At 43.6% G+C, this 22,550-nt stretch overlaps 1 protein-coding gene and 1 long non-coding RNA gene across 2 annotated transcripts in view; both read left to right on the top strand.

Moving 5' to 3' along the window:
* LOC307223674 overlaps positions 1–22,550 on the top strand; it is a 54,911-nt gene that overhangs the window by 6,661 nt on the left and 25,700 nt on the right. The gene's annotated exons all lie outside the window — the stretch shown is intronic.
* LOC307223635 (uncharacterized protein) overlaps positions 2,200–22,550 on the top strand; it is a 688,399-nt gene continuing 668,048 nt past the window's right edge. The window contains exon 1 of the mRNA XM_079989872.1: positions 2,200–3,237. Coding sequence (XP_079845998.1) covers positions 2,539–3,219 — 681 coding nt within the window. The 5' untranslated portion in view covers positions 2,200–2,538 and the 3' untranslated portion in view covers positions 3,220–3,237. The remainder of the gene's footprint in view (positions 3,238–22,550) is intronic.

Raw genomic sequence — 22,550 nt, 5'->3', positions numbered from 1 at the left:
GAATCCTGAAATGTATTTAAGTTTTTACTCTGCTAACTATACGTTGAAATCTGCTGTGGATCGATATTGAGTAGAATTCCGTGACAGTTTTTTAAGCCTTTTTTAAGAGATGGCACCTAAACACACCACATCATCATCTTGATGATGACAATCAAATCATCAAGTGATGACAAACCCAAGCCATTTTGCAGTACCTCAGAACGTAATCCCTGTGTAAATGGGGAGTTGCCTGTATATGGAGTTGTACTTAGTGAGGGGAATGATCCATTAGCCTAAGGGTTTTTCCTTGTGCAACAGGATATTCCCTCCCCCCCTTTCCTACACATGGTTGCCCCTAAACCTGTTCCGTGGCTCTGCCCATCTATCCAGACCAGATTTTGGGATGGCGTAGGGCTCATGCACAGGGTGTGAGGAAATCCCATTGTGTTAGCATTAATCCTTGTACTAGTGCAAGTGTTTATCTCTGTGTTGCCCATGAATCTTTTTTTTTACTTCTATTTTCTTTCATTTTGTTTGTACTCCTGATGCATGATTCCAGTGGGGAGGGAATGGAAATTGGTTATTTAAAGTTTGGGAGACACTCAAATAAAAAAAGCAGCTGGTACCCCAATGTTAGTCTATCAGTTTCATATATCCTATTCCTTTTATTTACATTTTGAAGTTACACTTCAGTGCAATGAAGACTTGCTCCTGTTAGAAGCTAGTTGCACTCAGCATACATCCTATTTATTTTTGTATCTGGAGGTGGGAAATTTGTGGGAGGCAAACTTACTGTGTTAGCATTTAAGTAGCTTGCACTTGGCTTTGAAGTGAATATGCCATTAAGATGAATAAAGGCAGTTCATACAGTTCTGCTGGCATTGTTATTCCTGTCCATCTGGGAGCAAAACACACAATGCAGGAATACACTGATTTATAGAACCAGAGCTTCCTCTGGAAACAGGTCTAGAAACTTTATTTTCTTTAATGAAGCCTGCAAATCTGTCATGTCGAACCAAAGGGAAGCTACCTTTCCCCTCGATGTGCAGTGAATTTGTGTTATAATTCACATTAACTCTTGACACATTGTAACATCAGAGGGAGAACATAGAGCCTTACATCATGAAAAGGTAGGATGTTTTTCAGGAAGTGGTACATTTATTGTCTTGTGGGAAGGCAATGGAGTGGTAGACTTGGAGGTAATGTTTCTGCTCCGGCCATTGTAAATTAAGACATGGCAGTAGCTGTTTCACATTTCCAGACATGTTTATAAGGGCCAGGTCAGTGAGGATTAAGCAGGAGAAAATCAACAGGGTTGCACTTTCTCTCCTGGAAGCAAGAGTTTCCGTGCCAAAACCAAGCCTAATAGATCTGGAAAATCAGGTTCATCCAAGAGTATCTAGCACTGTTAAGACAACCACTTGCTCAAACACCTTGCCCAAGAAGAGTGTTGCCATATCATCTGTGCTGTGTTGCCTTTGGGGTGTTTCTGACTAGATATGGGGCTCCTCTGGATTATACATTGGTCAACAACAAATTTGTTGTCTGTGTTTTTTCAGTTGATTTAGGACGAATCTGATGCACTGAATCCAAAAATCACATTGGTTTTGCTCAATCAGGTCAAGTTTTTGAGCTATGGCCACATTTTTTTTATGTTTTTGTTCACACGTACGCTTGTGTGGAGCATTTTAGAAGAAGTTGGTGGGGGTAAAATACCATGTTGAATAATTGTTTTGATTGGAAATGATTATTTTAATGACAAGAAGTATTCAGGTCCGATAGTTCTGGGTGATTATGTCGAAAAGGGATCAGTTTGAAGTCATAAAACCTCGAAATCTTCCATAAATTGGTGCGGCAAAGCATAAAGTTGGGGGATCAAAACTAAGTTAATGGGGCAGCCGCCCCATGAAGTATCCTGATCTTCAATCAGCACGTCGTCCTGTAGCTCATTGTGATGAAATTCCAGTGCCTATCTTCGGAGAACTTCCTGACATTAGTGACAAAGATGCCTCCAGTGTTGAAGGACATGAAGAAGAAGAAGTGGTTCTTGAAGATGATGCTCCACATCCATTATACTAAAAGGAGTTGAATGATCTAGTTCGCGACCTTAGCTTGTCAAAGGACTCTGCCGAACTGTTGGCATCCAGATTGAAGGAAAAAAACCTCCTCTCTGACAGTGCTCGCATCAGCTTATTCCGCAACAGGCATCAAGAGTACCTCCGTCTTTTCTCGGAAGTGAAGGACTTGGTGTACTGTGCAGATATTGTGCAGCTTCTGCTCAAGCTTGGAGTGCCACAGTACGAACCCAAAGATTGGAGACTGTTCATTGACAGCAGCAAGTGATCACTGAAATGTGTTCTGCTACACAACGGCAACCAGTTTGCCTCTATACCCCTGGCTCACTCGAGTACACTGAAGGAGAACTATGAAGCGGTGAAGTATGTGCTGGAGAAAATTGGTTATGATTAGCATAAGTGGTTTATTTGTGTTGACCTGAAGATGGTGAACTTTTTGTTGGGGCAATAGTCTGGCTTCACCAAGTACCCATGTTTTCTGTGCATGTGGGATAGTAGGGACCATGCTCAGCATTACCCGAAGAAGGACTGGCCTGTGCGGGAGGAATTGGTGCCTTGCAAAAAAAGGAACATCATCAACGACCCTCTGGTGGACAGAGACAGAATACTCTTCCCACCGCTGCACATCAAGCTCGGCTTAATCAAGCAGTTCACCAAGGCTCTGGACAAGGATGGTGACTGCTTCACTTACTTGTGCCAGGCTTTTCCAGGATTGACCATGGAGAAGTTGAAAGCTGGCATCTTTGACAGTCCTCAGATCCGTCAGCTCATCAGAGATCCAGAGTTCGGAAACTCAATGAACAAAGTGGAACTGGAAGTGTGGAAGGCATTTGTTCTGGTAGTGAATAACTTTCTTGGCAACAATAAGGCCAGAAACTACGCAGAACTTGTCAACAACAAGCTGACTGCTTTCAGAAACCTGGGCTGCAACATGAGCGTCAAGATGCACTACCTATTTTCACATATGGACTGGTTTCCTGAGAACCTGGGTTCAATGAGTGACGAGCAGGGGGAGAGATTCCATCAGGACATGAAAGAGATGGAGACCAGGTATCAGGGTCGCTGGGACGCAGTCATGATAGCTGACTACTGTTGGATTCTGAAGAGAGACCTCCCTGCCGCTGAGCATTCCAGGAGTTCCAAGGAACGGAAGTTCAAGCCCTGAAGTTTGAAAAATGGTGAAGTAACATGCAATTTATGTGTACTTACCTTTATCAATGCCCACCATTCAGTTTACAGTAAACCTGACCTGATGGAGAGAAACGGATGCCATTTCCTGATTCAGCAGTGCAAAAATACCCTAAATCAGTTGTAGAAATCTAGACAACATTCAAAAAGTAAAAAATTGTTGCCCAGTGTACTGTATATTGAGGATTTATCCTGATTAGCTTGCAGAAAGCTGGTTAGACCATGTCGAGTTTTCATTAAGCATTTTCCAGATTTGTTTGTGGGCGATCATAGAGTCATATACTTTGTAGAATTGAAAAGGAACCTGAGGGACATCTAGTCTAGGGCTGCCAAATGTCCTGATTTTCCAGGACATGTCCTGGAATTCACCTCCAGAAATGGAATCCTGGATTATTATTTTCTCATAATTTGAATCCATTGGTTTGGGTCATAGCTTCCAGAGCAGGAGAAAAGAAGCTTGCTCCATCTTCCATGTAACAAATAAATACATTTGGGGGGGGGGATCTTTTAAGGTAATGCACTTTAGTATGTTATTTTCATTAATGCATGTGTTTTCATGGACACTTTATCTTTATCTCTATATATTTGAACACATTACCCACCTGGAGAACCTGCTGCACATTGGTATTTGCAAGTGTATGGCAAAATTCAGATAACTGCACATTTTAAAGGATAGGTCTGTTTTGATTTGAGTATTGCTTTGGAAAGTACAAATTGTTTTAGGACAGTACAAATTATGTAGGCTTGCCTTTAAATGTGAATCAAAACTCTCTTCACTTTACTCAAATGTTTACACAAAATCTTTCTTTCGTAATTCCTTTATTGATTGTTTGCTCTTAGTGCTGAATGTTTTTTCACCTTCCTTATTAAGCAAAATATCTGCAAAGACCAGGTTGCAATAGTTGCATGCAACAAAGGTGTTAACTTTTTCTTCTTCTTTTACCAGCACTCAGTCAATTTATTTTTAAGTTCTTTATTTGGAGCAAGAAGATAGGTGTGATTATGTGATCTCTTCTCCTCTTCCAATCCTCACCAGCCTAGAGGAAGCTTGTAGCTTGTGATGCCACTTGGGATGGTTTGCCTCCATTGGGATTTTCATCTGTCATAAGGAAATAGAGGTTTGCATAGGAGCAAATGGAATATGGTAAATAGTTCATTCCTGCAAGTGCAGAAATAGTTTAGGTGATATATCTCAACAGTGCACAATTTCATATTCATTTTATAAGAAGCTAGAAGGCCATCAAATCTGACACAATGTTGTATGTCTGTGGAGAAACTATTGTTGTTGGACAACAGATAAATAGAATGAAAGAAAAATAATATTAAAGTGGGGAAGAATGAGATGTTCCTCTTCGTCACATCCGTACTAAGGCTACAGAACTAACAGGGAACACTGAGAGAGGGGCAGAATGTTGGGAAGAGGTTTCATCTTCATAGTGAACATACTGGAAAGAAAACAGGATTACTCAAAAATAAAATAGCAGTTTCTTCATACGTGGCTCAGGGCAACCAGAAACTCCTGACCATGTCTTCTTTCACTGCCAATATTTTACAGACATACGAGTTAGGTTCATCCTGCCAATACTACTCAAATTGCCTGGATGGACAGAGTAACTCTTTACCTCTTTGCTCCTTCAAGATGCAAACCCACATGTAACCTACTCAGCAGCCAGATTTCCAGTGATTCGATTCACCAAAGAATGGTTTGGCATTGAAGACCTTAAGGGCAGAAGGGATATGCGAATTACCTCTTGTTATGAAAAAACACATTATGGCCTACCTAGACATCTTACTGGCATTCACCGCTTTTACTAAATATCCAGTGCGACAATCTGATTGTGATAAGCCTGCTTTGCACAGACTTCCAGCACACCAGACTCATGTTGACATTTTCCAACTTGGCTACTCCTAAAAAGCTCCTGAAAGCCACTTCTGACGTAGAAGGAGGTGGGGTTGCAGGCTTCACCCTCCCACCATGTGCGCAGGGGCTGACTCTCAGCCTCCGCGTGATTGAGGGAATCCTGATCGCATCATCCCCTGGCCAGCCATATTGAAGGGTAGTCCGATAAAGAATTCCGGGGGGTGTGGCCCTGTCCGAAGCCTATGGAGGTTAGGGCCTAAGGCACGCCCCCGAGCGGTGACCCTGGGGGAGTTCCTAGTTGATATGCATCAGCAGGACTCCCCCTACTGGTGGTTAACCCTTCCCAGACTTCAAGCGAACAGGCTGGAGCCGGATAGTCCGTTAGGACCAATGCCTAAGCCAATACTGCTCATCTCCTGTAACCAATAAAGTTGTGGCCATATTTAGCCCATTAACCTTAAATATCTGTGTCATGTGTCTTTATTTCCACTGGGGGGAGGCAGGAACTCACCACGCAAATATAGGGCCCTCTTACAGGACTATGATATTGAGGCGAGGCGAGTTTTTAAAGACACAGAACGAAAACAACCACTGCCAAATTTGTCGTATTGCCGGAAGGACCCTGAGCAATCAATGCCCTCTTTGTCGGAGGGCATTTGCCATAGGTCCATGGTTCATTTAGCAGGGCCGTTAAGGATGGATACACACGATGCACCCAGCCGTAACACTCTCTTGGAGAGGAAAACCTTAGAGCAAAAAGGCCAGCTACATAAAGAACGCCAGCCCAATCTAGATAAGTCAAAGACAGGACAGTCCAGTAGCCCCTTGGTTGATCTCGAAATTCACCATCCATTAACCCAGCTGGAACCCAATCAGCCATCGCCAAGCGACGCTCCTCCCAAGGGAAACACGACACACAGACAAACAGAATGGTTTGGGGAACTTACCAGACCCAAACTGAAGGCTCGTATGCCCTCTTTGGTACCCTCCCTTCCATAGTTACTTTTGCAACTGCTGGTTTTAAGTCTTCCTCACACTCCTCCCCCCTTTGAGTCACTCCTTTAACACGTTTTAATTGTGTTACTTCCTAAATCATCACGTGTTTCTATTTTAACTTATGCTGGTCTGTGACCATAATAAAGATGGTGATGGTGATGATACAGTCAAACCTTGGTTCCCGAATGGCTTAGTTGCCAAACAAATTGGCTCCTGAACGCCGCAAACCCAGTTTGTGAATGTTTTTCGGAAGGCGAACATCTGACGCAGCTTCCGCTTGAGTGCAGGATGCTCCTGCAGCCAATCAGAAGCCGCGCCTTGGTTTCCGAACAGTTTCAGTAGTCGAACGGACTCCCGGAAAGGATTAAGTTTAAGAACCAAGGTACCACTGTACTTGCATACCTTAAAGGTAAAGGGACCCCTGACCATTAGGTCCAGTCATGACCGACTCGGGGGTTGCGGCGCTCATCTCGCTTTATTGGCCAAGGAAGCCGGCGTACAGCTTCTGGATCATGTGGCCAGCATGACTAAGCCGCTTCTGGAGAACCAGAGCAGCACACGGAAACACTGTTTACCTTCCCGCCGGAGCGGTACCTATTCATCTCCTTGCACTTTGACATGCTTTTGAACTGCTAGGTTGGCAGGAGTAGGGATCGAGTAATGGGAGCTCACCCCGCCGCGCGGTTTCGAACCACCAGCCTTCTGATCGGCAAGTCCTAGCACCACCCATGTCGCTACTTGCATACCTTAGGTATGCAGAAATACGCCCTAGCGGGTTTCATGCTCAGGTACCACCACTGCAAGCACAAGCACCCGCCACAAGCACTGGCTCATCCCTCTCCCTGAGCTCAGAGGTGGTGGTGCTGAGGAGAGGAAACAGGACATTCCAGGATCAAATCGGAAAGTGGAGTGGCTTCTGTAATTCCGGGACCATCCTGGGAAAATGGGGACACTTGAAGGATACACACAGGTGCAGTGAAACTCAGCCCAGCACAAAATGACTGCCGTGGGCAACAAAACAAGAAATGTTGGTACTCTGCATCAGTGAATACGGTCACACAAAAAGCCTAGGTAGTTGGAAAACTGAATCCCTCTATGTTGGTCTCCAGATTCAGAACCCACAAAGTCCTTAGTAGCAGCAGAGTCTTAATCTGGCAATGGTCTCTCTGTCTGTCTCTTTTACCCATACACATCATATTGATAGGCAGTTAGTAGCACATAAACTCTGCAGTTTGCAAAAAAATAAAAAAGACAATCTATGGAGTATTGTTTTATTTGGAGTCAAATATTGCAATATAGCTCCAGTAGCGAATACAAAAATCCCTCTTTATTGTCTGTGCTCAAAGGGTGCATTATTCTTCTGCGATCTACACTGGAACTTGCTATCACACATGCAATTACTTAAATGTCAAGATCAGCTTCGTCAAGGTTCTTTCTTAAAACGATCATGTAATTTGTTGTTTTCACCCAACTGCTTCTTAAATGCAAACATGGAAATTTACTTGCTTTGCCATCTGAATTATTTACATCCTATAAATGACATGCATGTGTACAAACAATTAAGAACTGTAAATAGAATAGAAAGCCTCCACAGAGGCTTGTGTGTGTGTCGTTTAAACTGTGTTACGAAACTGCTGAAGACTTAAGAGTCATTACTGCCATTTTAACTGAAAGCGTATTGGCCCCGTGAAAGAGACATTGTGCTTGTAAATATTTTACAGTTAAAACTGAATTATTCAGAAAAAGTGAAATTCAATAATCTAGGATGCCTTTAGCATTCATTCTACACAAAGAGTGTCTAGCTATAAGCAGGAGATCAGGAAGCCTGAACATGCAGAGGCCCATTGTTCTCAACTGAATATTTAAACTTCAAAAACTTGCCAAGGGAAATGCTGTGTGGGAATGAATAATTTCTTCTCCTAAAATCTTAACCACTGCAGTCTGCTGTACTTTGCTATGTTCTAATCCATGGGTAGGCAAACTAAGGCCTGGGGGCCGGATCCGGCCCAATTGCCTTCTAAATCCAGACTGTGAATGGTCTGGAAATCAGCGTGTTGTTACCTGAGTAGAATGTGTCGTTTTATTTAAAATGCATCTCTGGGTTATTTGTGGGGCATAGGAATTCATTCTTTCCCCCCCTGCCCCAAAATATAGTCCGGCCCCCCACAAGGTCTGAGGGACAGTGGACCGGCCCCCTGCTGAAAAAGTTTGCTGACCCTTGTTCTAATTCATCCAAATATCTGAATAGGATACAAACCACTTTGGTGAGCACTCAAAATGTCACAGACACAAACACTGTTGCTGCTTTCGCTCATAGGGCTTGTTCTAGAGCTGTTGCCTTTTTTGATGAGATAATTTTTATTTGATTTTACAAAGCATATAGTTATAACAATACAAAATACGTATCCATATTTGGAGATTTCTCCGAATCTCTAGACTTCCCATCTTCCCCTCCATGGGTCCTATTATAAACCTTTTCAACTGCACATTTTTTCAACATCCAAATTGTATGCCTCTCCATTTTATCCACAATATCTTCTACATTACAAATAATAATAATAATAATAATAATAATAATAATAATAATAATAATATATTTATACCCCACCCATCTGGCTGGGCTTCCCCAGCCACTCTGCTAATGTTAATGTTAATTGCAATCCTGCTAATGTTTTCATCTGCTTACAGTGGTCTCTCAAGTAAACTAAAAAATAAATAAATCCCATTCTTTATTGAAGTTTTGGTCTTCTTGGTTCCTTAGCTTTCCGGTCAGTTTTGCCATTTCAGCATAATCCAACACTTTAGTTTGCCATTCTTATCTGGTAGGGACTTTGTCTTCCTTCCATCTCCAGGATAGTAGCATCCATGCGGCTGTTGTTGTGTACATGAAAAGTATTTTCTGTTCCTTTGGAATATAAGCACCTACAATTCCTAATAAAAAAGCTGCTTTTTAAAAATAAAAGTTATTTTAAACATTTTTTCAATTCATTATATATCATTTCCCATAATGCTTTTGTTATCTTACACATCCACCACATATGGTAAAAGGTGCCTTCTTTTTTTTTACATTTCCAACAGATATCTGTACTTGTCTTACACATTTTTGCTAGCTTACTAGGAGTCAAATACCACCAGTACATCATTTTCATATAATTTTCTTTCAGCGTACAATACAGCTGATGCCTTTACCTATAGCTCCATATAAACGTACTTGCCATTTTATAATCTGAGGGAGATGCATTGTGTGAAACACAGAAGGTGGTATTCAGCTAACTTTTACTAGACCATTGAAATTAAGTTAGGTCCATTCATTTTGATGGTTCTGTTCCAAGTAAACTTTCAGTTAATGCCACCCCAAGTCTTGACATGCAGAATGAAAAAAAGGTTCCCACAGAATAGTATGAAAGCCACTCATTGAATCTTGGTCAACTTTTCATATTTACATGGCAGAAATGCAATATCCTTCCCATGCCCCCATTTTCTATGATTCTGTGGGGAGGGGGATGTTATTGGCTTATTTTTATTATGTATCTTGTGCTATTATCCTGTATTTTTATGTTGTGAACTTCCCTGAGATCTACAGATAAAGGGTGCCTCAGAAATTTAATAAATAAAATTCATAAAAAGCTAAGCCCAAGAGGGCTGGAGCGACTTTCCAAAGGTTACATCTGGCTTTGTTTTCTTTTCATTAAGGAAGTGAAAGCTGGACCATAAAGAAGGCTGATCGCTGAAGAATTGATGCTTTGGAATTATGGTGCTGGAGGAGACTCTTGAGAGTCCCATGGACTGCAAGAAGATCAAATCTCTCCATTCTGAAGGAAATCAGCCCTGAGTGCTCACTGGAAGGACAGATCCTGAAGCTGAGGCTCCAATACTTTGGCCACCTCATGAGAAGAGAAGACTCCCTGGAAAAGACCCTGATGTTGGGAAAGATGGAGGGCACAAGGAGAAGGGGACAACAGGGGGTGAGATGGCTGGACAGTGTTCTCGAAGCTACCAGCATGAGTTTGTCCAAACTGCGGGAGGCAGTGGAAGACAGGAGTGCCTGGCGTGCTCTGGTCCATGGGGTCACGAAGAGTTGGACACGACTAAACGACTAAACAACAACAACAAGGGGGGGGGGAGAGCTCCCATCCAAGCACTAACCAGGCCTGACGCTGCTTAGCTTCCAAGATCAGACAAGATTGGGCGTGTTCAGAGTAGTATGGCCATATGTTTGAAATGTTATTTACGGAAAATTAATAAAAATTCTCTTACAAAATAAAAATAAAAGCTAAGTACAGTGGTGCCTCGCAAGACGAAAAGAATCCGTTCCGTGATTCTCTTCGTCTAGCGGTTTTTTCGTCTTGCGAAGCAAGCCCATTGACGGCTTAGCCGATTAGCTCTATTAGCGGCTTAGTGGCTTTTAGAGGCTTTTAGCGGTTTAGCGGATCAGCTGATAAGCGGCTTAGAAAAAGGGGGGGAGGGAAAAAACCCCACAGGAACTCTCAAGACATTTTCGTCTTGCGAAGCAAGCCCAGAAGGAAATTCGTCTTGCGAAGCACCGTCTAGCGGGTTTTCCGTCTTGCGAGGCGTTCATCTTGCGGGGCACCACTGTAATAGGGCACTTGATAAGGGTGTATAAAATAATTCATAGTGTGCATAAAGTGAATAGAGACAGTTCTTTCACCATCTCTCATAAACCTGAGATCATCCCCCAAAGTTGACTATTAGAAAAAGCCCAGAAGTAATTCTTCACTCAGTGCACAGTGAAGCTGTGGAATTTGCTAGCACAAGTTGTGATGATGAGGACCAACTTAGACAGTTTTTAGAAGAGGATACAACAAATTGAGCTATCGTATAGCTAGCCATAATTTAAACATTGATGTAGAAATTATAGTAAAAGTAACATTATTTTAATATATTTTTATATAAATGTTTGCTTCCATTCTAAAATGCATCTCCTTCTTTTCCCTGGAAGTGACTTTGGATAACAGTTCAGGTAAAAAATCATCATGGGGAGTAAGGTTGAGGGAATGAGTATTGAAGGGTTTGTAAAGGTAAAGGTAAAGGTACCTCTGACCGTTAGGTCCAGTCGTGGACAACTCTGGGCTTGCGTGCTCATCTCGCTCTATAGGCCGAGGGAGCCAGCGTTCGTCCGCAGACAGCTTCCAGGTCATGTGGCCAGCATGACTAAGTGGCTTAGCCTAAGCCACTTCTGGCAAACCAGAGCAGTACATGGAAACGCTATTTACCTTCCGGCTGGAGTGGTACCTATTTATCTACTTGCACTTTGATGTGCTTTCGAACTGCTATGTGGGCAGGAGCTGGGACCGAGCAATGGGAGCTCACCCCGTCGCAGGGATTCGAACCACTGACCTGATCAGCAAGCCCTAATATAGCCAATTAGCTGCTACTACTACAAACCCTTCAGGGACACTGGTGGCACTGTGGTCTAAACCATAGAGCCACCAGCATCCCTGAAGGGTTTGCAGTAGTAGCAGCTAATTGGCTATATTAAATCTACCTACCTCTTATAATCATATGGAACTTGAACGGGATACATTTTCTCAAGTGACTGTGTCGCAGAAATGCAATCCAGCCCATGGAGTACTTTCCAGGAAAACTGAGAGGGCTCCTGAGATGTGTGTACAGAGCCCTCCCAAATTAAGGACACAGCTGGCACCTTTACATGCACTAGGAAAGGGGATGATGTGCTAAATTTGCACTGCGTCTTGATATCCCCTTGGTAGAATGCCATGTAAATTATGCAGCTCCGTGACTGGAAGCTTTTCAAATGCAGAGAGCAGTCTAGAGTGAGCTCAGTGGCAGTGATAGATGGAAGCACTTTGAGATAGGAAAACGACACAAGGTGTAGCTCAGAGGTTTACCAACAATTAGCAGGTTCAAGTGATTATTGAAATGAGACTGACATTGGTAAATGATGTCTCTGTGCTGCCAGCTTTTCCTCTGTCCGTGCTGCAATCCCCTGCTGCTATTTTTGCAAGACACGGTACATGACAGTACATCACTTTGCTGCTAATATTAACTCCCTTGCAAATTGTTATTGAGGTAGAAACGTGTGGGTACTATTCTTATTATTCTAAAATTTCAACTGGAAATACTGGGTTAGAATCAAGTCTGTACTAGCAGATGTGTAAAATCTCCCCATTTGTTTTCAAAATGCATTTCTGAACACCAGGTACCAGAGATCTGTGTTATGCAATGTTTGTATCAATGGAGGCAATGTTCACTGTTCTCACGATTTTTGACATTGTAATTGTACATTGCGATGCAGTTGGCTTTCTATTGCATTGCTTCCCATTTAAGTAAAGCACAGCCCTGATTTAGGCAGCAGTTTTATTCACATTTACATGGGAGTAAATCCTAATGTACTCAATAGGACTTGTGCTTGGAGAGACATGTATAGGACTTACACTATTAATAGCTCATCATCATTCACTTGGAATTCTTATGCATTGGTCTTCATTCAGAAACCTTCACCAGATCATTATCATGTATTGTTCCTTAGGCTTGAAAAAAAAAAGCCATAGCTATTTCAAATGGTTTATCATTTCTCACAACTACAACACTTATTTGCAAACATTTCAGTCGCTGTGGACTATTAATGACAAATATGCAATTGCTGCTTAGGAAGTAGAGAATAATCTGTGGCAACCTGACACCAGTCCCTGACTCAAAACCACATTTGAATGCTTAGCAAATCTAATGTGCATAAGATCTGGCAGTACAATAAATAAGTCATCTGATTTATCTATCATGTGGGAAGCTCAGTTTTCAACACAAAAAGCATGATGATGTGGTGGCGTGGTATTTATTACCTCATAACATACACTGGTGGCTCTGTGGTTTAGACCACAGTGCTTGCCGATCAGATGGTCGGTGGTTCGAATCCCCACGATGGGGTGAGCTCCCATTGATCGGTCCCTGCTCCTGCCAACCTAGAAGTTTGAAAGCACGTCAAAGTGCAAGTAGATAAATAGATACCACTCCAGCAGGAAGGTAAACAGCATTTCTATGTGCTGCTCTGATTCACAGCAGCTTAGTCATAATGGCCACATGACCTGGAAGCTGTCTGCCGACAAACGCCAGCTCCCTCGGCCTATAGAGTGAGATGAGCGCTGCAACCTCAGAGTCATCCGCGACTGGACCTAACGGTCAGGGCTCCCTTTACCTTTAACACACAGAGAAAGAAAACCTTTTTGAATGAAGGTTCATTGAAAGTATGGACGCAGGTAGAATATGGACTCGGCTGAACACCAGTTTTGTTTTAGTATTAGCAGAAAGTCTCAAGTTTGGTCCCTGGTTCTCCAGGTCAGACTGGCAAAGACTCCTTTGTGAAATTTTGGAGAGCCACTGTTCTCTGGTAGCGCAGTTTTGTCACCAATTTAACATGTGTAAACTTTTTTAATATGCTATTTTTTATTTTAGCTAATATGATTTAAGCTTCGTGGGGTGGTGAATGCTTCCCTCCGTGAGGGAGCATTCCCAGACCCGCTGAAAGAGGCTGTTATTAAACCGCTTCTTAAAAAACCATCTTTAGATGCGGCCACGATGGCCAACTATCCCCCAGTCTCAAATCTTCCATTCTTGGGCAAGGTGATTGAGCGAGTGGTTGCTGAACAACTCCAGGCACGCCTGAGAGAAGCGGACCATTTGGATCCCTTCCAGTCAGGATTCAGGCCTCATCATGGGACTGAAACTGCCTTGGTCGCACTGGTTGATGATCTCTGGCAGGATAGGGACAAAGGTGAGAGCTGTTTCCTAGTTCTGCTGGATCTCTCAGCGGCGTTTGATACGATCGACCATAACATCCTTCTGGACCGTCTTGAGGGGCTGGGAGCTGGGGGCACTGTCATACAGTGGTTCCGCTCCTTCCTCCTGGGCCGTGTCCAGAAAGTGGTGGTGGGGGATGAGTATTCAGACCCCTGAGCTCTCACTTGTGGGGTGCCTCAGGGTTCTGTCCTCTCCCCCATGCTTTTCAACATTTACATGCAGCCTCTGGGAGAGATCATCAGGAGGTCTGGGCTGGGTGTTCATCAGTATGCAGATGATACCCAGCTCTACCTCTCTTTTAAATCAGAACCAGTGAAGGCGGTGAAGGTCCTGTGTGAGTGTCTGGAGGCGGTTGGAGGATGGATGGCGGCTAACAGATTGAGGTTGAATCCTGACAAGACAGAAGTACTGTTTTTGGGGGACAGGAGGCGGGCAGGTGTGGAGGATTCCCTGGTCCTGAATGGGGTAACTGTGCCCCTGAAGGACCAGGTGCGCAGCCTGGGAGTCATTTTGGACTCACAGCTGTCCATGGACACACAGGTCAATTCTGTGTCCAGGGCAGCTGTTTACCAGCTCCATCTGGCATGTAGGCTGAGACCCTATCTGCCTGTGGACTGTCTCGCCAGAGTGGTGCATGCTCTAGTTATCTCCCGCTTGGACTACTGCAATGCACTCTACGTGGGGCTACCTTTGAAGGTGACTAATCCAGAATGCGGCAGCTAGACTGGTGACTGGGAGCAGCCGCAGAGACCATATAACACTGGTCTTGAAAGACCTACATTGGCTCCCAGTACGTTTCTGAGCACAATTCAAAGTGTTGGTGCTGACCTTTAAAGCCCTAAATGGCCTCGGTCCAGTATACCTGAAGGAGCGTCTCCACCCCCATCATTCTGCCCGGACGCTGAGGTCCAGCGCCGAGGGCCTTCTGGCGGTTCCCTCATTGCGAGAAGCAAAGCTACAGGGAACCAGGCAGCGGGCCTTCTCGGTAGTGGTGCCTGCCCTGTGGAACGCCCTTCCAGCAGATGTCAAAGCGATAAACAACTACCTGACATTCAGAAGACATCTTAAGGCAGCCCTGTTCAGGGAAGTTTTTAACGTGTGATATTTTAGTGTATTTTTGGTTTCTATGGAAGTCGCCCAGTGTGGCTGGGGAGGCCCAGCCAGATGGGCGGGGTATAAATAATATATTATTATTATTATTATTATTATTATTATTATTGAAATATTTGTGTTTTAAATGGATTGATCTTCCCTAGAAAAAAATAATAATCAAGGAGTTTGCCAAAAATAGTTTAAACGCTTTCTTTGTGTTGTGTTTTATGAGATGTGACCAACATGTTTGGAACCTCAAGAATTTATCTGTAACTAAGACATTCTTATTTTCTAAATGTGTGAATCAAAAAATAAATCCCATCTGCAGCAATATGCATTTTGTAACACACTCAACCAATGTAAATTATATTGTCCTCATTTTGTTCCTAATGTACAATTTCTTCTTAATCCTACAAATGAGAAAGCAAAACGATCAGTAGTACAATAAAAGGACATTAACCTATTGTCTATTTTCTTGGAAAGGTCTTTAACTAAACTTTAGAAAATAATTAGAGAAATTCTGAGTCATCTTGCATGTCGTGCTTCTGGTTGTTTTACTCACATGTAAAATGACACCTTTAAAAAACTGTTGGCAGATTATTGTGGATTTGATTGCTGGTTTGATGTCAATGATTTTTGGACGGGGGAGGTTGAAGTTTGTTTATTTTTAAAATAATGGATAAGCAATACTGTACTTGAGTATTGTTAATGTTGTTCCCTACTATTGATACAATTGGTATGTCCCCCCTCCCTGCATGGATGTTATGTTATATGAAATATTAATGTATTATATGATCTCCCCCCTTTCCCCCTATGGTATTATGTATTGTATATTTTTGTTTGTTGTCACCTGGAGGCCTTCAGGTGACAAGTGACTAGTAAATCAATGAATGAATGAGAGAGAGAGAGAGAGAGAGAGAGAGAGAGAGACTTTGGGAGATTATCTTTAAAATGATGTAAAACATGTTAACAATATATGGAAATGAAAAATGGATCTGTGGGTTTTTGATTTTATTTTTATAAACGTATTTTATTGGTTTTTCAAAAAGATTATAACAATAACAATGATTTGCCCTCCCCATGTCCTCCTCCAAAGCACAGTGTCCTATGGGAAAAGGTTATCCAGTGTCCTATGGGAAAAGGTCTCCAGCTCTGCAAAGTTCTCTTGGTCTTAAACATTTCTTATTACTTTGTGAGACCTTGGCTCTTTTGATGTCTGCATTTGCTGTTAGAATTATATCCATCAAAGGCTCAGGCTGTCACAGTGAGGCTTACCGACTGGAACAATGTCCAAGAAAGGATCTAACACCTCCATGAATCAAACATTTATTCATTTTTGTTTCTGTGCCAGGTATCAATAAAGCTAACTATCCAGTGTAAATAATTGGGCTAGCATCTAAATGAACAATGACCAAAGGCAAATGGGATGAGGGCCAGCTGCTGGTTGTCAGGAGAAAGATGGAGAGCTCTGTCCCTCCTGCAACAGCCCACTGTGTTTCTGGGATGGGCATGGAAGAGATTACTCTTCTCTTCTGGTGGACCACTTGATTTATTTGATGAAGAGGAGGGCAGAGAGCCCTCTCTATCCTACACCATATTCTTTTCTTTTCTTTTTTTATTGGCTTAAAAAAAAAATTATACAGACAGCAAAACAAAGAAGTCTAAATTAGCATTGCCTTCTACCGATAAGAAATACCGTATTTGTCGCTCTATAAGACACACTTTTCCCCCTCCAAAAATTAAGGGGAAATATGTGTGCATCTTATGGAGTGAATGCAGGCTCCTTGGCTTCAGCGATAGCAACGCGAAGCCTCCGAAGTGCAGAGAGAGTGCTCCCTCCGCGCTCTGGAGGCTTCGCGTTGCCTTCGCTGGAGCCTGGAGAGTGAGAGGGGTCAGTGCGCACTGATCCCTCTTGCTCTCCAGGTTTCACTTTGCTGGAGAGGCACTGCACAGTTTTCCCTCTCTGTGCAGCGCCCCTTCAGCGAAGCGGGAGGAGAAATGGAAAGGGCTCCGTTTCTCCTGCCGCTTCTCTGAAGGGGCACTGAGCAGGGAGGGGGAGATTTTTGTCTTCTTGCTCTCCCCCTCTAAAACATGGTGCATCCTATGGTCGGTTGCGTCCTATAGAGCGAAAAAGACAGTAATAATAACTATTACAATAATGAAAATACTAAAAGTACATATACTTCCCCTTTTAAACTTCTATTCTGGTTACAATATATTACTATTCTATAAGAATCTATTATATCTTTTGCTGTCCCATATTTTATTTTATTTCCCAAATTTAACCTAACCCTCCCCTCCTCCCCACTGCTTCCCTTCACCTGTGTGAGATCTTTCCATCATAATATTTTTTTTCCTAGTTGCTTTGATAAAATAGAGTAACTTGAAAACTGTTAAATTATAATTACTTCTTTTGTCCTTACACTCTTAACAATTTCCTATTAAGAGTTATGCTTTAACACCATATTTCTTCCTGTATTCCCCTATGCATTCCCATTCTGTATAGAATTTTTGATTGGAGCAGCCCCTGATCGCTGCAGTCATTTTTGCCATCTTGGCAAACTCACAAATCTTAACTTGCCATTCTGTCATTTGTGGTACTTTTTCTGTTTTCCGATATTTTGCCATAAGTATTCTTGCAGCTAAGGACGCAGGTGGCGCTGTGGGTTAAAGCCTCAGCGCCTAGGGCTTGCCGATCGAAAGGTCGGCGGTTCGAATCCCTGCGGCGGGGTGCGCTCCCGCTGCTCGGTCCCAGCGCCTGCCAACCTAGCAGTTCGAAAGCACCTCCGGGTGCAAGTAGATAAATAGGGACCGCTTACCAGCGGGAAGGTAAACGGCGTTTCCGTGTGCGGCTCTGGCTCTGGCTCTGGCCAGAGCAGCGATGTCACACTGGCCACGTGACCCAGAAGTGTCTCCGGACAGCGCTGGCCCCTGGCCTCTTAAGTGAGATGGGCGCACAACCCCAGAGTCTGTCAAGACTGGCCTGTACGGGCAGGGGTACCTTTACCTTTACCTTTTTATTCTTGCAGCTGCGGTTATATACAAAAATAGATTCCTTTTGTCCTTGGGTATGTTGTTTGTCAATGAACTCAGTAAGTATGACTCTGTTTTTTTAAAAAATAGAGCTCCTGAGGAATTTTTTGATCTACTCATGTATCCCTAGGGAGTTCACAGCTGTTATGCTAACTGGTGTGTACGTGCCACCAGATGCTAATGCCAACTTGGCTTTGGGATGCCTGCAGAGCCTTATCAGCAGCCAGCAAGACAAGTATCCTGAAGCTGTGCACATCATTGCGGGAGACTTCAACCATGTTGAACTTAAAACAGTGCTCCCAACGCTCTATCAGCATGTGAAATGTCCCACAAGAGGGGACAAGACACTGGATAAAGTTTATTCGAATGTAAATCACGGCTATAGGGCTTTACAGTTGCCACATTTGGGCCAGTCCGACCATATGTCTCTGTTCCTGGTACCAGCATATATCCCACTCAGGAAACGGGCTCCCACAATATCAAGGACTGTTAAAATCTGGCCTGAAGGTGCTATTCACCAGCTGCAGGACTGTTTTGAGAGAACCAATTGGGATATTTTCGATCGTTCAGACCTGGAGGAGCACACGGCGGCAGTTCTGTGCTATATCAATCACTGCACAGACACTGTCACAGTAAATAAATCCATCCGGTTTTACCCCAATCAGAAACCCTGGATGAATAGAGAGGTCCAATGCCTGTTGCGGGAAAGAAACAGGGCTTTCAGGTCCGGCGAGGTGCAGCTTTACAGTGTGGCAAGAGCAAACTTGAAGAGGGGTATTCGACGGGCGAAACTGGATTATAGACAGAGGATTGAGGATAATTTAAGGAGCAACAACACAAGACAGATGTGGCAGGGGATTCAGCATATTACCAACTATAAACCTAACCTTGGTGCTGTCGACGGTGACCCTTTGCTGGCGGAGGAGCTTAACCTCTTCTTTGCTCGCTTCGAGAGGGAGCCACCTGAGACGTCGGTATTACAGCCACCAGCCCATAGGGGCCCCTCATTCACTGTAGAGGAGCACGAGGTGAGACAGGTATTGAGGATGGTGAATCCGAGGAAGGCTGCTGGACCTGATGGCATCACTGGAAAGGTGTTGAAGGGCTGTGCGGATCAGCTGGCGAGGGTCTTTACTAAGATCTTCAACAAGTCCTTACACCAGTCTATTGTCCCACCCTGCCTGAAGTCGTCAACTATTGTTCCTCTGCCTAAAAAACCCACAATCAGTAGTTTGAATGACTACAGACCAGTTGCACTGACTCCAATCATCATGAAGTGCTTTGAGAAACTGGTGCGCCGTCACATTATTTCCTGTCTTCCACCAATTTTTGACAACTACCAGTTTGCATACAGGGCAAATAGATCCACAGAAGACGCTATCACCACCACTCTCCATGCTGCTCTGTCCCATCTGGAGCAGCCGGGGAGTTATGTGAGGCTGCTGTTTGTGGATTTTAGCTCTGCTTTTAACACTATCCTCCCCCATAGACTGGTGTCCAAGCTAGAGGCGATTGGACTCTCCAACTCCACCTGTCTCTGGGTTTTGGATTTTTTGTCAGAACGTTCTCAGAGGGTTAGAGTAGGGTCACATATGTCCAAAGCCCTTAGCCTTAACACCGGCTCACCACAGGGTTGTGTGTTGAGTCCCCTGCTCTTTACTCTCTATACGTATGACTGTACAGCCATCTATTCCAGCAACAAAATCATCAAGTTTGCTGATGACACTACGGTGGTGGGGCTCATTTCAGGAGGGGATGAGTCCGCCTATCGGGACGAGGTGGAGCGGCTCTGTGTTTGGTGTGGAGAGAACAATCTGGCTCTTAATACAGCTAAGACCAAGGAATTGGTGATGGATTACAGGACAAAAAAGGCGGTCATTCAGCCCTTGTATATCAACGGGGAACGGGTGGAGAGGGTGGCGGAATTCAGGTTTTTGGGAGTGACTATCGATCAGGGCATGACTTGGAGCGCAAATACCACTGCTCTGGTGAAGAAGGCTCAGCAGAGAATTTATTTCCTCAGACTTTTAAAGAAGAACAATCTGAGTGAGAAACTGCTGGTGTCCTTCTACCGAGGCTCCATAGAGAGCATTCTCACATACTGTATTTGTGCTTGGTTCTCCAGTTGTACAGCTAGGGAGAAGAAGGTGCTCCAGAAGGTCATAACCACAGCCCAAAGGATTATTGGTCATCCTCTCCCATCTTTGGAAGAACTGTACGGTTCCCGTTGTCTTAGGAAAGCAAACAACATCCTGCAGGATGCATCTCACCCGGGATACAGTCTGTTTGCACTACTGCCTTCTGGCAGGAGATATAGAAACATCAAGTCAAGGACAAATAGACTGAAAAATAGTTTCTATCCAAGAGCTGTGGCCTTTTTGAATGCTGTAACTCGATAGTGTGACCTGGGAGTTTGATGGGTGTGGGTGTGGGTGTGGCTGGAATGTGGTTTGTTTGGTTGTTGTTGCTGTTTTGCTTTTGTTGTTTTTTTAAGGGATGACATCCAATTTCGTTGCACTGTGCAATGTTGCACTTGTGTAATGACAATAAAGAATCTATCTATCTATCTATCTATCTCATTCCAAAATTGTCTTACCACCTTACACCCCCACCACATATGGTATAATGTCCCCATCTCTTTCTTGCACTTCCAGCAGAGATTTGGATGCTTTTTATAAATTTTTGCTAATTTTACTGGGGTGAGATACAATCAAAAACACATTTTCATTATATTTTCTTTTACTACATAACAAGCTGTAAAATTTATATCTGTTTTCCTGCACCATATATTTTGTAGATTTGGATCTGCTCTCGTCTAATTTTCAAGAACAAACATGCATAAGGTATCTATTCAAAATCAAAGCTAAATCATTTGTTGCTTGATGCACTTCATGTTGCTACTTAGTAGCTAAAGGCAAAGGTAAAGGGACCCCTGACCATTAGGTCCAGTCGTGACCGACTCTGGGGTTGTGGTGCTCATCTCACTTTATTGGCTGAGGGAGCCGGCGTACAGCTTCCAGGTCATGTGGCCAGCATGACTAAGCCGCTTCTGGTGAACCAGAGCAGCACACAGAAACGCCGATTACCTTCCTGCCTATTTATCTACTTGCACTTTGACGGGCTTTCGAACTGCTAGGTTGGCAGGAGCGGGGACCGAGCAACGGGAGCTCACCCCATCGTGGGGATTCGAACTGCCAACCTTCTGATCGGCAAGTCCTAGGCTCTGTGGTTTAACCCACAGTGCCACCCTACTTAGTAGCTACTGGTATATTAATCTCTTAATGGTTTATGAGCTGTTGGATACTTCCAGACATCACCTCCTCCTGCTTCTTGATCTTGGCCAGATCCTACCTAAACTCAGAAGCCTGCAAAATGGAATCTCTGCAGCTGAAAGGCAGAAAGCTAACATTTAAACTAATAACACCACTGATGTATATTGGTAACTGACAGCTCCCTGGGTTTCATTAAAGTGTCTCCTGACAGCTGAATCAATGCCAGACAGCATCAAATGCTTGCTTTTGGCCATGTTAGTGCTTCACACGCATGCTATAGCATCAAAACTAGTTGGACACATGACTAAAAGCTGAAAACAAAACAAAGCCAGAAAATACAACAAGGGAAACTTTTTGATAATCTTTGTGCAGCTCTTCAAACAAGGGAAGGATGTAAATTTTGGGAAACATTTTACAGCAGCTCTCTATCTTGACTTTGATTTTCTAGACGAGGAGAAGAACATTTCAAGCTTTAAGGGCCAGGCTGCTGGGGACATGTACATGCTGTCGAGAGCAGCAACTCTGCATCTCCCCGGTAACACCTCATAAAACGAAGATACACACTTGTGATATCATTACACTCCTAATTCCCTGTCGCCTGCAAGTGCTAACCCATGAAACAGAGATCTTGTTTTCTGCATGTCTTCCTGGAGATGTGATACAAGTGTTCACCCCGGCATGCTGAAAGAATGGCTGCCATGAGATAACTAATATTGGGGTGTGCTTAGGAACATTAATTCTTTTTCTTGGCCTCCAGCAAATTCTGCTGGACCACATCCCCCTAAACAGAGCCAAAATGGAGACGATGACAACCCCATGTGGGCTTTTTGTTGTTGCTGCTATCATTCACACATAAACATCTGCTGTCATGATCCTGCCTGCCTCAAATCTTAAGCATTGCACAGTGTGTTCTGTCCCCCAGTCTTCTGGTATTCTGAATTGCCTTATAACTCACCCAATAACATTGAACTCCTCTTTGCAAACAGACCTGTGCCTCTACACATCTTATTTTTTTCCTTGACATTTCCATGGAAAGAATTCTGTAGGCTTCAGTGATGAACTAGAGCACAGCAGACAACAATATCTGCAGGGACACAGGTTGCCCACTCTTGTTTTAGCAAGTAGAAACTGTCTTATCAGTAATTCATATCAGGTCCATGCTGAATGTCTGCCAGCAGACATTTTCACAGCAAACAGTGCTTCCAAGAGGCCAAAATGCCCCTTGACCTCTTTCACTTCCAGAGTGCTGCTTGCTGTCTGATTGGCGGAATCTATGGC

This window comes from Podarcis cretensis (assembly GCF_951804945.1).
Source record: "Podarcis cretensis genome assembly, chromosome: 9".
Classification (NCBI taxonomy): Eukaryota; Metazoa; Chordata; class Lepidosauria; order Squamata; family Lacertidae; genus Podarcis; species Podarcis cretensis.
This window is presented reverse-complemented; position numbering and strand designations above follow the sequence as displayed.